Below are 15,659 nucleotides of genomic sequence, written 5' to 3'. Positions count from 1 at the left end.
TACGTCAAAAAGTTCTTTGTTGCTAGAAAATGTTTTATCCACATTATGCGTATTTCATTTGAAAAAAAAAACGAAAACGAAATGATAGTTTTAAAACTATTTTTAAAGCTTGCTACAAAATCAACTTCATTAATGCACGCCTTTTTAATTTTCCTGAGCTTAAATGGTTTCTTGACTTAAGTTTGAAAGTCAAGTTTTTTCACACAAGTGTTTACCATCTCAAGATCAATGCTTTGAAAGAGGTATACTCCATAATATTTTATGTGTAATTAGAAAAGTATGTTTAAACATATTTCCATGGGAGAAAACTAGTTCTTAACTTATGTTGATTACACTGAAACTTCTCTTAGCTACAAATGCAGTTCTATTCAGATACTTGAGAAGCTACACTATTGGAGTTTACGAGTGGCATTTTTAAATTATCTCAAACCAATTTGAGAACATTTTGGAAAATGACAACAGAATGTATGGCCAGTTTGGGCCTTGCGTGGCTTCCATTTTTGGTATTTTATCTGGCAGGTATGGCCTTGTTTGTGGCTTACACTATTTCTTATGTTCGAGATTACCTGTTGTATACCGACTTGGCATTCATTAGCGACGCCGGAGACGTCCCGCCCGCCAGCTGCTGGTTCGCCTTCTTTTTCAGCACCGTTTCATTTATATTTGTCATCACAATTTTAATTCGGTTCTTGGAAATAAAACACCATCTTACTCACAAGAGAAAAAAAGTTAGAAATATTAACATTGCGTCTACAGTACTTGGCGTTATTGCCAGTTTTGGACTTGGAATTGTCGCCAATTTTTCAGAGTCAAGTGCAACTGCGCTTCACTTCACAGGCGCTTTTATTACATTCATTTTTTCTTCTTTGTACATTATACTTCAATCATACTTGACTTATGCGTTGATAAAGAATGAAGTTTTTGGTTTTAAATGGATGTTGGGCATTCGAATCACAATTGGGGTAATTTGTCTAGGTGTATTTTTTGTTGCTGCAGGTTGCTCTGAATTCACTGGACATCAATACCCGCCTTATAACGAAACCTATAGACCTTACGACAACGAAACTTTGTATTACGTAACAACGAGTTCAGAATGGATCTGCACGATTAGCACTTTCTTGTTTATTTTATCACTCGGTTATGAGTTCGCGAGTATACGACTAGAATTCAAAGTCGTGACCTTACCCGAGAGCTGTGTACTATCTCGACAAAATAAAAAGGCTCCATCTGAGTCTGAAAACTTAGTTCAAGAAAGCAAAAACTAACTGTTTTTAATCTATCAAGGGACCGCACTGAGCACATTAGGCTTAAGAACAGTTTCTATGATTTACAACTTTCTTCATTGCATAATTCAAGTTACGAAGTAATTCTTTAATACACTAGCGGAAAACTAAGCACAAAATCACCTTTTCACTCTCTTAAATGCCTAATTTCAATGTCCGTTCTGGACAACATTTACTTCGTTTTTCAGCAAAATTTTTACAAAGACCATCAGCAAATCATCAGAAACCCCCCTATGAAAGTATCAATATTTGATTTCAAAGACTTACCAATGTATTCTGGGTCTGAAAATGGCAGATTTCTTCATAAACGCTAAGTTTTTAATCAGCGTGAGTAAGTAAGAAACAGTCGAGTTCAATAAAAGTTTCGCACTGTTTATTTGAATTTTCTCGCTGAGAATGTTTAACGTCGCATGAACAATTTTTTTTATTCTGCTTATTCAAAAAAGAATTCACAAACGAAGCAAAACTTAGTGCAGATGAAAAAATCTGCCATTTTCAGACCCTGATTACAATTGTAAGTTTTTGAAATCAAATTTTGATGTTTTCATAGATTATAGCTGATGATTTGCTCATGGTCTATGTAAAAAATTTGTTGAAGTAAATGTTGTCCAAAATGAACATTGAAAACAGGCAAATTAGAGAATAAAAACATGAATTTGCGCTTTATTTTGTCCACTAGTGTAGAACCGACGGAACAGCCGATTTCAATGTCCGATAATCGCAATCTGATTTTCTGCGACTTTGAAAGCGACTTTAAAAACAAAAGCACAAATCTTGATAAGTTTTGCTTTTATATGCAGAAAATACAATAAAAGTAAAGTTTGAAAACGTTGGAATTGTTTGCTCAAACCGGCGGTTTCTACATTGAATTTGATTTCAAACTATATTTTGTTAATTTTCCTGTTTTGGTTAATAAATTTAAAGTTTAATTGATTTACAAATAAAAATGCTTCAAATTCAGAAACCAAGATTAATTTCGTACTCAATTAAAACCGTATAATTAAAAACCCTTGCCTGGTGAAAACTGGTTTCGCCGAAAGCGCGCAAGTGACATGAGAGTTTGCTAAGTCTTTCGAGTTCTGAGAGCAACATATTTGCTAGAACATACCAAAAACCTAGTCTGGAAATTTTAAAAAGACAACCAAAATCCACCCGCCTTACGTTAAAGGCATAAATGATGCTCATGGAAAAACTACGAAGAAACAAAGTTATTCTTAAAAGTAAAAAAGCAGTTATTGTAGTCAATTTAATTCACAAACGTGCAGAAATGTGATTATTTTTAAAGTATACAATATACACCTACTTCTTTCAAATTTTTTGAACTTAAATTTCAAATTCCTAGCACCGTTGCAAAAAAAATTGATCAGGTCCAAAAACATTGTTGCTGTACAAGTAGTGCTCAGAGTTCCGTAAAAAGTAACCTCTGTAATCAAATACCGTTGAAAAACATTGTTTTTGAGTAAGTTTTATCGTTAGGAACATAAGTACCTCGTTATCATATCTCAGGCTCTTCTTTGACGCTATCAACTTTTTACTCTGAATTGATCTGTAAAGCGATATATGCTGATATTTTTTTCAAATCAAATTTTAAATTCACAAAAAGATTTGATTGAAAAATTTTTTTTGTAAATTTTTCTAATTTACAAAAATCCAATTCTCAAAAATATTTCCATCCCAATTCACAAAAATTTTCCAATTTTCCTATTTTTTTTTCCAATTCACAAAAATATTTCAACAAACCTTTTTTTAACAACACTGAAATCAGTATTTTTACTTAATGGAGAAAACTGGATCAAAAGGTTAAGCTTTATTCTTTCGAATCTCCAGTTTATCGGCCATTTCGACGCGTTTTTGGAGAGCGTGTTTTGCATTTCATTTCGCAAACTAGTTTGCGAGTGAGCTTTAAATGCGGAAGCTAAATCTGAGTGAGAAAAGTTTAAGACTTCCTGAGAAAAAACTTAGCGACCTAAATAAATGAAAAATGATTACGCCTCAAATGGCATAAGAACACTTCTAAAACAACATTAGTTCCAAGCAAGTTGTACTGAAAAAATTTTGTGAGAGAAATTTTACGGTGTGAAAGGTAGTTAAGACGTCAATTCTTGATTGACATTCTATCTTGAAAAAATGGAGGAATTCTTATCGAAAGCATAAGCTTGCTGTTACTAATTACTTTCTTCTGATCAATTTTCCAGTAAACAGCAACTGATTCTAAATCTTGTTCCTGACTTAGAGAATAAATATTTGTTGATAGGAAGCGGTTTTAGGAACTTAGCTGAGAACTTACTTCATTCAAGTTTTTAAAATATTATTATACAAAAAACGACAACAAAAACTCATTTTTGTCCAATGAAAGTTGTATTCAAATAACAACGTAAGCATATCTGGTATCTAATGGTGACTAATTCAATGATAACAAGTGGTGACTAACTCAAAAATTTTATCAAATTTAAGTAAATTCTGATCCAATACAGTATTCAAAGCATAAAACAAGTAACAAAAATAGGATGGCCAAAAAACTTTTATACAAACTCATAGAAATAATTATGGAGTTTTGTTCACAGACGAGATCTCTTGTAAACCGTTTCCAGTATTCGCATTTCCATTGTCTGCTTTCTTTCGTCCAAGGTTACTATTTTTGTTGTCAACATTGTTTTCGTTATTATTATTGGTGTTTGTTTTTCGTTTTTGAAATGGAAGTTTCCCACAGTCTGGACATAGTATGTCCTGTTGGTCCATGACGAAACCCTTGCCGACCAGATTGGTGTTTCCACAAGAAGAGCAACTGCAGTTGAAGCACTCATTGTGCCAAAACCGACCCCCGAAAGAGATCAACTTTGTGCCTGCTGGACCTAAGACGGATTGGATTCATTTCCGGAAAAAAAACTAAGCAAGTTTTGAATTATTTACATTTTCCACCGATTGCTTCGTTTTATTGAACCAACACAATTTAACATATGAATGTGTTATCTTGCTTCTGATATACAGGACTTTAGACGTTGGATACATTAGACAAATCAGCTAAGCATTTAGTCGTTTCTATAACATCGCCATCAATAAATAGCACTTAAATCCTACCAAATAAAAAACCCCTATAAGGTACGCGATTGTAACTTTTCCAGGTTTGAAACTATCTTTACCAACCCGTGATTGGTTTGTTACAATGTGTACACCTTCTGGAGAACAACTCAGCAAAGCACTCAGTACAATATGGCTGGTCGTCTCTCGAAGTGAACTTCTCCTTGTCTAGCTTCTTGTTGCAGTTGTGGCAGTGGAAGCACTCTTTGTGGTAGGGCTCATTCTTATAAATGATTCCACCAGTCATTATGGCCTAAAGTGAAAGAGACTGAACTTTAATCATGTACAAGTAGCACACTTACGCATTCAAAGAATTTTTAGAAAAAATAGAATGCAATGAAACACTTTTCGATCCGATTCGCCGTGTTTGGCCTGGAATTGGTTCGGATCGTCGTTGAAAACTTAAAAGCTGTAAGAGTAACTTTTGTCCAATTCGGTAAATTTTATAATAGGTAACCAAAAGTTTCGAGCAAGACTGCCCAAAATGCAAAACTCGTAAGCCAGTACCAAGAAACTCGCAAAACGGATCAGTTTGAATTTTAAATGAAAATCCAAAAATTAATCAAAAGCACGGTTGATAACGAAAAATCCAAATTGTGACTACTACTTTGGTTACTCAGGTTCGAACCAATTTTTTGCTATATACAGGAAACCCAAGCATATAAGAAAAACTTATGAAAAGCTTAACACAAGATAAAATGAGCGTATTGTGTAAGGAAATAAGTTTACTACCTTAGAGCAGTTGGAGCACTTGGGAGCGAATAGTTTGTTGAAGCAGGGCACACAGTAGGGACTGGTGTCTTTGGGGAGGAAGGAGCTGCAGCCAATCACAGTGGTGCAATTGGTGCACTGGAAACACTCCTCATGCCACTGCTGGCCATTCCACTCCAACTTCTTACCACCTTTACAGAACAAAAAAAAACAATTAACTAAATTTCCCATTTTTTGACATTCTGCCACTTTTGAGCAAGTTTTAACTTGATATTTGAAAAAAAAATCAAATTTTCCTTATTGAGAGTCCTCATTCAGATAATTTTGGGACTGATAAAAAAATTTGAAATTTCAATGGGGGCTGGTACAATAGACCAAACAAAGCAATTCAAATAAATGGAGATAATAATTGATGAAAAATTTCAAATTACTTGCAATTTTGACGTAATTTGCAAACGATTGAAACAATTTAACGGTATACTCTTCAGCGCAACAAACTTTTTCTCAACCAAGTCATTACTGTTCTATAATTCATAGGCTCAACCAGTAACTTCCTATAGAAAAATTGTATAGGGACGGTCAATAAATGTAACCTTAATAGAATCTTGATATTCCAGCAGCTCATTCTACAACAATTCTTCAAAAAAATAATGGATTATGTCACAAATTAATTTAATACAAACAAAATATACACTGTTTACAACTTTTATATGTTGCAATATACAAGGAAACTGTTTTACATCAGTGCAACCTGTCACCAAAAGGAACTGTTATGAAATCTTGCGAGTCCAACCCAACAGTCTTTACAAAAAGTAGGGCAAAAAACTATTTCCGCTTTTGAAACATCAGACGAATTTACTGAGTAAGTCTTTTACTATCACAAAAACATGATGTCAACTTCTTTTTAAATAAAAAATTTTTTCACCAAAAAAATGCCAAGATTTCTCTAAAATGAAATTTTAGTATGGATTGAAAAAATGAAAAAAATCTATTTCAAAGATAACAAAATTTTAATGAATCTTTTTTACTTATCATTTTTACCTCTGAACCGGGTACTTAATTTAACTAATTATAAAATTTTACGACACTGCTCGTTGCAAGCCACTAGGTTTATGGGCGTCCTTAGAGTTTGATTATGTACACGCACTATTTGAGCTCTGCATTTAAAATACCAGAAATTAATTTAAAGATTTCTAGCATATAATCTACTTTAAAATCGAGTTTGAACTCACAATCTTTACCCTTACATTGTACTTTTCCGAGCTAAATGATGTAACTGTTCCATGCCAAAAGTTGCATGAACTAATTAAAAATTCTCCGAATCTATTAAATCGGAAATTGATCAGCACGAGCGCTCATTTATTATTCACATTAGTTCATAATCACCTTCACTAAACAAATCTTTTGAATCAATTAAAACTGCCGATTTTTTTTTCACCAAAATTGAAAAACAACGGCCACTTAATGAGCGCGCAAGCCAGCCAGAGTATTTCGATCACAACTACCTTCACAAAAATCACACAGAGGCGAAGCTGGGTTTTGCAAACACGTGCCAGAACACGGCCAAAAAACAGCTCTAACAAGTGAAGAGAAACTAGAAATAAGCCTCGAATTAGAAAAACTCGGCTTTGTGTCGGATTCGAATCTGCGACCTAGCAAACTTAAGTCTCACGCATTAACCACTCAGTCACGGATGCTTGAAATCCCGCAAAACTAGCCACCAATAACGCAGCTACGTTTGCTAATAAATTGCCAATTCGATGCACCAAAAGTAGCACCAAATACAAAAAGACACAATTTTGCATATAATAAATTGGAAAGCATAAAGGCAAATTATGCAAAAATAACGAATTTCAAAAAAAAATTGCAAGGTACACTGAGTTGGAAAACTTCTGAAATCGAGCTTTTTATCATTGTACTGCTGATTGAAACAAATAACTTTTTTCGGTAAATTTGATGAATTAAAAATGCATCAGCTGTGTTAACTTTTTACTATTCAAATGTCAAAGCACATATGATATTATACTGCTACCGCAGCCTACCGATTCAAAGGTGCCACCAAAGTTAGCACTTTTATTTGCGACAAAACAAAAAAAAATGTGAAAAAAAGAATTTTTGTACTAATACAATTTGCTGAAAAAAAATGTGAAAAAAAGAATTTTTGTACTAATACAATTTGCTTCGCAAGTGTAATTACACAGAAATGATGATGTAAAACGCAGAAACAAGCAACGAAATCAAAAAAATAGCATTAAAAGTCAACAGAACAGAGGACCAGCCGAAAAAGATAACAAACTTGCAAAAGATCTAGTCACAGCGGCAAATCTAGCCAATTATCTTGGAGAAACATTCTAGGTGACATACGAAAACTTAGACAGTCCACTAAAGTATACTTACTCCGAAACCTAACGAATTACAGACTTTGTTCATACTTGAATAATAATTACCAGGTAATAATGAATGCGCTTATTTAAACGGATGAAACATATGCCAATAAATTACTTAATTGTATTTGAGCTCAACACGGATAAAAACAATGAACACAAAAATGCAACAAGCGAGCTACATGGGAACAAAATTGAATTGATATTATTACAGAAGTGTTGCTTGTGTCAAGACAAAGAGACAAAAACTTAAAAACTCATTAGAAAATCTTATTCTTTGTGTTTTTTTCTAATAGTGGGGGCCGAGATGCGGTGAGCAAATGTGAGTTTACACAGTTAAAAAACAATCAAAAAAATCTATTAATTACACAGTAGTGAGGTTTCACTTTGCAAGCAAACGCAAAAAATATCGCAGAAAATGCTAAAGCAAAACGAGTGTTCCTCTGATTTCACAACTTGATTTTTTAAGAAAACGCTCCCCCACACAGTATGTTAATACAAAGCGATATGTGTCCCGTATATTACAGTCTCAAACGGTCTCTAATAGTTTTTGTTAAATTAAATATTGACAAAGCTATGAATATAAGCAGATAATATCAAAATTTGAGTCGTGTATGGAATTAATAAAACCAATAAGCTGCCTAGATGCAATTTGGAGAACTTTCTAGTGCGGATAATTCGCCAAGGGTAAAATATGAAACGAGCAGTTTAGTCAGACTCTAAGTAGAAAACAATAGTGGTGTGCACAACCAGTTGGGCCCATGCAGATAAAGAGATTGATCTGTCGAGGGACCAGAGTTTTATACAAATAGGTCAGTATAAAAAATACCCCGAGCATATAAATTCCTCACTTTCTTCGGAAGTCGAAACAAAAAAAATCATCACAGAAAGTGAAAACGAAAACGCGCGACTTAGGTTGGATAAAAAAGAACAAGGCTGGTATAATAGAAGAGTTAGAATTTGCATATAGTTTCATCAAGGATTTAAGTCAGGAAACTCTACCCAAAGTCACAATGATTGAAGTCTAATGAACCCAAAAACGTTCAAACCAATTTTCCTCGACAACGAACATAAGACAGCAGAATGCAAAGTTAATTTCCATTTTCAGTGGTCGAAACAATTGATATTACCGGCTTTGAACGGCTTCGCACAAGCGTCACACTTCAGACCAAATAGTTCTTCATAGCACACTTCGCAGTACAATTTGTCTTCGTTGGATCCGAACAGTTTGTCTATGAGAGGCACACTGCAGTGGGCACAGAGAAAACAACGCTCGTGCCAGTGTTTGTTTTGGTACGCCAGATCCTGGAAACATACAAAAGTGGCTAGTTGTATTAGTTAAGTTGAAAGAAGGTGTTTTTCCAAGGGCTTCAAGCACGCCAATGAAACGTAAAAATTCACACGATCCTTTGGAAGGATATTTCGAAAGTCTTTTTCAAAAGCAGAAAACCAAGTTCTCAACGTTAACTCCTGTTTGTTACTCAAATCCAATGAATAAAAAATTTGCGCACATTTTGATGTTAATTAAAAATTCCATTAGAAAGATGCTTGTTAAAGAGATAGACATGAAAAATGTTCTAACCAGTGTTACAATAATTCCATACAGAATTAAGGAAAGATTTATTAGTTTCTTCTACTTACGAATCATGAAAACGACACATCCTGAAATTCGAAAATTTCATTCGGCACATAATTTGAAAACTTAAATTCGTCTCTAAAAATTTCGCGAAGAAAAAATAATAAAAAAGTGAATAACCCAATGTATCATACATCTTTGTACAAGATAGTGTGACAAAAAGCATTAATTTATCCGCACCAAAAACAACCAGATAAAAAACTGCTGCAAAATAGAATGAAGTACCATCATCAGTTACCTTTGAATCTGTTCTGATTTTGTGGCTGCAACTGTAGCACGTGTTCGCATATCTCTCCTCGTAGCAGCCCACACAGAAACTCAGCCTGTCTTTCTGCGCGTAAAATAGTCGAAACGTTACAACAGTGGCTTAATTGGGGACCCTGGGGGGAACTGAATACATTTAGAACTTATTGTACATGAACTTTACCTGAACATGTCTGTCTCCGGCCAAATCACGACTGCATGACTCACATAAAGACGAAGAGGAGCTACAGTTGCCGTTCGGAACATTCGAATGATTATTGTTTGCATGTGAATCCGAAGTTTCGTCCATTGTGTCGGCGCTGTTAATTCTGAAGTCACCTCAAACTTTTATCTTAAAAATTCACAAACAAACATCTTATACAGAACTAGATTTCATTGGTTTGATCAAAAACTACAATACTGCCATATTTAACTGCTTTTGTAGTTTATACCACAATCTATCGAGAAATTCATTCATCAAAAGCGGGCAAAATGGGAGGCACATTTTCAAACGCAAACAAAAATATCAACGATTTAGGCGATACATATCCAGACATAGAAACGAAGCGGGGCTACACATCATTTGAGATACGAAAGCGTACAATTGCAAGCTACTGCTTGGCCAGCAAAATATTGGAAATATGAAAAATTCAATCACAGAAAAACAGACGAGAAACATAACCACTACCAATAAGCAACCTTTTAGTATTTTCCGAGCGTCCACTAAGCCAACAACACGTAGTTATACGCAAATTGATCCGAAAACAAAAACGCCAAAGAAAATTGTCAAAAATCATTAACTTTTTTTAAATACAACAAATTCAATCTCAGAAAAACTAACGAGAAACATATGCAAGCTTTCAGTACTTTTCGAGCGTTCACTAAGCCATAACACCATTGCAAGCTAATAAATCATTGTCAGTGAAATGGAAATAACTAAGTGAAAAAAAAACTTGAAAAACTGGAATTACGAAAAATTCTATCACAGAAAAACAGACGAGAAACACAACCTATAGCAATAAGCAAGATAGTAAGCCATTCCGAGCGCCTAATAAGCCATGAATGCGTAAATAGAAGCCAACCGATCTGGAAACAAAAACGCCGAAAAAAAATGTCATTAAAAATCAACATTTTTTTTGAAAATGGGAAAAATTCGATCTCAGAAAAACAGACGAAAAACACAACAATTAGCATTAGGCAAATTTAAAGTATTTTTCGAGCGTCAACTAAGCCACAACACGTAACAGACGTCACCTGATCCCAAAACAAACATACCAAAGGAAATTCGAAAAAATCAATATTAGAAAAACAGAGAAACACAACTAACATTAGGCAAAAAAAAAAACATTCAACAATTTGTTAAGTACGAAGAATTCTAAATCAGAAAAACCAACGAGAAACACAGCCAAAAGCAAAAAGAAAGATTATAGTACTTTTCAAGCTTCCACTAAGGCACAACACGTATAAGACGTCAGTTGGTCCGAAAACAAACATACCAAAGTCAATAGTTGTCATACAAAAATTCAACATTTTTTTTAGCAAATTCGAAAAACTCAATAATAGAAAAACAGAGGAGAAATACAACTAACATTATGCAAGCTTCAACATTTTTTGAGCGTCCACTAAGTCAAAACACGTGGTTAGACGCCAATTGATCTGAAAACAAAAATACAAAAGTAAATGGTTGTTATAAAAATTTTTGAGCATTTAAAAAGTTTCAATGTTTATTTTTTTTTTACTACCAGCCGACTTGATTTAATGACAACATGAATTAAAAGTTTTTAACCTAATTTCGATGCTAAATAAATTTGCCAAACCAACAAAGCAAGAGCTGAATTCATTTGGGCCGAATAAAATTTCTAGGCGAAGAAAAACTGAAATAAACCATTCAGGTATAGTAATTTTAAAAACTACAGGAGTTAATCAACAACTTGAGATTACAATGAGAATTGATTACAGCGCAAACAAACTGTGGAATGGCAACTAAGCCGACAAAACATAAGCCGACAAACTATAATCTGACAAATCAATTTTCCCGGAAAAAACTCAATTAAAGACACAAAAAAAACCCGGCCGGGACTCAACCCTTGACAGTAGGCTTCAAAGACAACTGCATTATCTCTAGATCAGCTGCAATGGGGTCTTGAAGTTGCGATGGTTCGATCATAAAGCAACATCATTTTCAAGTTATTTACGGGGAAAAATTTAAGCTACCGATTACAAGACACTCGCTATCGCAAGTGCAGAAATTACAAATTACATCAAAGAATCAAAAACACTTTTAATTTCAATAAAAATATCACACAAAACAAGAAAGTACAAAAATGTGGCAACGAAGCTGCCAAACCATAAGTAGACAACCCATAGGCCAATCATTTTTTGATACTAAATAGTTTAGCTTTAGAAAACAACTGGCGCTGGCCGGATTAAAGCGCAGTCCCTAAACCGTTTACTATTTTTCTTACTCAGTAATTAAATTTGAAATTTCAAGTTGCTGCACAGTTAATTCAGTGATTTTGTTAAACTAGTTTCTAACCGGAAACAAAGTGTACATTCCGATTAGATAACGCTTGCTAATCGCAAGCGTAGTAATTGCAAGCGTAAATACTGATAGACAAAGGCAAATAATAAAGATTTTTAAAGAATCCTATTAGGCAATCTGATTTCGCCTAATAGGATGCTTATCTTAAAAAAATTTCAATCGTCAGCGACTGATTGACTTAACCAACTCAACAACGAGCTCTAAAATTATACCATACGCTTCTAAATATGTGGCGTTGAGGCCACTGGGTTAAGCCTCAGACTGATTAACTTGAAAAAAGAATACGTGCCCTTCACGACCAGAATACGCACTTTTTGACCGCTTACCGCTACAATAAAAAAAGCAATGTCAGTTAGTAAAAGATCTTTTAGTCGAACAACAAAGAAAAATCTTTGATGAAAATAAATTTACATTGAATTGATAATAACACACATGACGTAGGACCGCTAACAAAATAAACTTCACTTCAAGCAGAAACGGAAATTGCATAAGAGATGATAAGGAAGAAATGAAGAAAGAAGAGTAAAAGTAATATCAGGAGAGGTCAATATTTGAGACAAACAAGGTGAACTTTTCAACAAAAAATAGGACGTTACAAAATACCAGATGCGACTTAAGGCACAAACTGCTGTTCATACAGGTTGCTGTTTGAGTGCAATGCCCAAAGTTTTGATAAAAACTTTTGAACATTTCCCACCAGGAAATTAGAAGCATATCTCCGCAAAAATCCTATATCTGCGTTTGAGCTTTGATAAGTTTTAATTATGAAGAAAAGTTTCCCTTTCAACAGCGGCCACAAAAATATCACTAATTGTGACCATTTTAAACTTTGGAACCATAAAGTTTAGCTTCTCCTTTCTACTAGAGCTTGTTCAGACGACAAGAGATTTTCTGTGGGAAAATGTAGCACAGTTCACTCAATGTTATTTTGTCTCAAACAGGTCGACCCAAATGTAGTGGTTTCGATAAGTTCAAAAAATTACATTGCGACGGGTGAATGACTGGGACAAAGTTTAAAAAAATTCCTCCCTAATTAGACCAAATAAAGATCTTCCAGGCGCGGATCTTGGATTTTCCCGGGAATTCTCCCAATCTAGGATTTTCCCCGACTTATGAGAGGATTTTCAAAAAAAGTTGGAACATTTTTACTTTTTTAGACCGATCAAAATTATTTTCCGAGCTTTCCCAACTCCCTGTGAATACCTTTTTCTGGTAGTTTTCTGGAGAGAAAAATAGGACAGAAGTGACGTTAATGGGCACTTTTTAGAAGTGTTTGACCAAAAATAGCGTTTTTTGGAGCGCGCTTCCCTCTCAAAACGTTATCTTCGAATGATTTTCCACGAAAAAAATATGTTGAAATTAATGATTGTCATCATCTCAAAAAATAGAAGAACGACCTTAAATTCTTTCATCCGGAACGCCAACATATTCCTCCTCCCGCGAGACAAAGTATCTAATTTGATACTGCCGCTGACGGAGGTATGAAGCGCACTAATTAGACAAGATTTCATCTTTAATAGTCAACTTGAGAATCTTCGATTACAATTTTTGATAGAGCACATATCAAGAGTATAAATAGATCTATGCTATAAATACACAATTTGAACTTTTATATTCAAAAAAATGAATGGGTATGTATAGAACAAAAAAATGAAGTTGCCACACGGCGGTGGGATAAATTGTTTATAAAAGTAATCTACTTGTAAAAACGTAGACTCTATATCTCAAATCACAATGCTTTTTAAATCACAAGGCAGTTTTTTCTTTACATTAAACCAAACTAGTCTTAGGTTGTTTTGGTGGAATGCTTCGAATCAAAACTTTTTTTGGGTCGAATCGGTCTTATCACAATTCGACCCGAGCTTTTATTGTTCAGACTTTCGATACGAAAGTAACGGAATATTTGTGCTCGTGGTGGTTTTTTTTCTTCAGACAAATTTCGACTTTTCAACTAGCCACTATTGACGGAATTTTTGATATCATTCAAAAGGTTTTGTTGTCCTGAGCTTAAATTTGAAAAAATATTTTACCTGTGATCATTTTTCGTAAAGTTATGGGGGTTTAAAGATTGCCATTTTGGCCAATTTGGGACAATTAACGCGCGATATATTTCGCGCTATTAACGCGTAAGCGGAGATTTAATCTTATTTGCCATAATTGATTTTCATAAAAAATTTCAAATTTTCATTTTACTTTATTACATTTGATTTTTTATAGGTTATTACTGCTCCATAAACATTAAAAGGCAGTCGGAACATTCAGGGCTTCGCCCTAATACGAGCAGTCTTGTTCTGTTTCTGGTCATTTTGAGCTGTGGGGGATGATTTTCATAAAAAATTTCAAATTTTCATTTTACTTTATTACATTTAATTTTTTATAGGTTATTACTGCTCAATAAACATTAAAAGGCAGTTGGAACATTCAGGGCTTTGCCCTGATACGAGCAGTCTTGTTCTGTTTCTGGTCATTTTGAGCTGTGGGGGGATGGTTTTCATAAAAAATTTCAAATTTTCATTTTACTTTATTACTTAATTTTTTATAGGTTATTACTGCTCCATAAACATTAAAAGGCAGTCGGACCATTCAGAGCTTCGCCCTGATACGAGCAGTCTTGTTCTGTTTCTGGTCATTTTGAGCTGTGGGGGGATGGTTTTCATAAAAAAATTCAAATTTTCATTTTACTTTATTATATTTAATTTTTTTATAGGTTATTACTGCTCCATAAACATTAAAAGGCAGTCGGAACATTCAGGGCTTCGCCCTGATACGAGCAGTCTTGTTCTGTTTCTGATCATTTTGAGCTGAACGCAGACAGGAATTGGCACTTCGCTTACACGGGACACAAACCTTCTTTGCCGAGAGAAGTAACAAAATTAACCAGAAGTAACCAGAGACATTATCGCTGGTGAAATTCACTCGCCTCCGTTCAATTATTAATAATTTTTGAGCCGCATTACTCTAGCATGGGTAAGTACCTTTCTTTTAAGTACCTCCGTCTAATTTGCTTATCTACTAATTTCTCAACCCCCCTCTAGCATATACGGGTCGGACATGAAACTAGGCGGACATAACGCTCGCAAAAACTAATTCAAATTTTCATCATATGTTGACTTAAATGAACCGCAGATGAAATCTATCATTGACTGAAATGTGGGCACATTGTCTCGCCATGTTTAAGCTTTTTCAACTGATTATTTTCAACAAACTGATAAACAAACAACTAGCATTTTCAAGCAATGGCCGAGACTGGATAAATTTAGCATGTTCTATTGCATAACTAGATAAATACGAATAGTCCAGCGCCTTCTTATTTCTTCCAATAACTGCATTTTAAAGAAACTTTGGGTTATTATCAAATGTGTTTTAATGTATGAAGGGACCGCACTGAGCACATTAAGCTTAAGAACAACTGGTGTGTAACAACTCATAAAAAACCGCATATACTGGAATGCAAGTTTTGAAAAGCCATGAAATTCTGTGAAGTTTTATATAAGTTCTTTAAAAAATCTCATCTCTTTGAAACGTCCCATCTCGGAAACTAAAACAATTGAGCAGTCGCAGTTGGACGCAAGATTTGCAACTCCTGAGAGTACTCTTACAAATGTTGGGATCTACAAAGTTGGGAAACTCAAATTTTGAGAAACTTCAAGATTAAGTTTTCGATAAAAATTTTATTTTTGAAAACCAGATAAAATGTCACATCTTGAAAACTACCAAAATTTGAGAAATCTTATTTGAAGGCAATATTCGCAATACTTGACACTACTTTGGCAGCACTTAAC

The 15,659-nt window shown here is 34.3% G+C and overlaps 1 protein-coding gene across 5 annotated transcripts in view; it reads right to left on the bottom strand.

Moving 5' to 3' along the window:
* Nucleotides 1-3,638: 3,638 nt before the first annotated feature.
* Nucleotides 3,639-15,659, bottom strand: part of LOC134851158 (four and a half LIM domains protein 2-like) — a 28,065-nt gene continuing 16,044 nt past the window's right edge. For all 5 annotated transcript variants that reach the window (XM_063867123.1, XM_063867119.1, XM_063867122.1 and 2 more), the window contains exons 3-8: nucleotides 9,520-9,687; nucleotides 9,331-9,423; nucleotides 8,587-8,761; nucleotides 5,094-5,263; nucleotides 4,428-4,614; nucleotides 3,639-4,135 (exon numbers count right to left, since the gene is read on the bottom strand). In XM_063867123.1, coding sequence (XP_063723193.1) covers nucleotides 3,828-4,135; nucleotides 4,428-4,614; nucleotides 5,094-5,263; nucleotides 8,587-8,761; nucleotides 9,331-9,423; nucleotides 9,520-9,645 — 1,059 coding nt within the window. In that variant the 5' untranslated portion in view covers nucleotides 9,646-9,687 and the 3' untranslated portion in view covers nucleotides 3,639-3,827. The remainder of the gene's footprint in view (nucleotides 4,136-4,427; nucleotides 4,615-5,093; nucleotides 5,264-8,586; nucleotides 8,762-9,330; nucleotides 9,424-9,519; nucleotides 9,688-15,659) is intronic.

This window comes from Symsagittifera roscoffensis, chromosome 7 (genome assembly GCF_963678635.1).
Source record: "Symsagittifera roscoffensis chromosome 7, txSymRosc1.1, whole genome shotgun sequence".
Taxonomy (NCBI): domain Eukaryota; kingdom Metazoa; phylum Xenacoelomorpha; order Acoela; family Convolutidae; genus Symsagittifera; species Symsagittifera roscoffensis.
The sequence above is the reverse complement of the archived record's forward strand: the minus strand, read 5'-3'. Positions and strand labels throughout refer to the sequence as shown.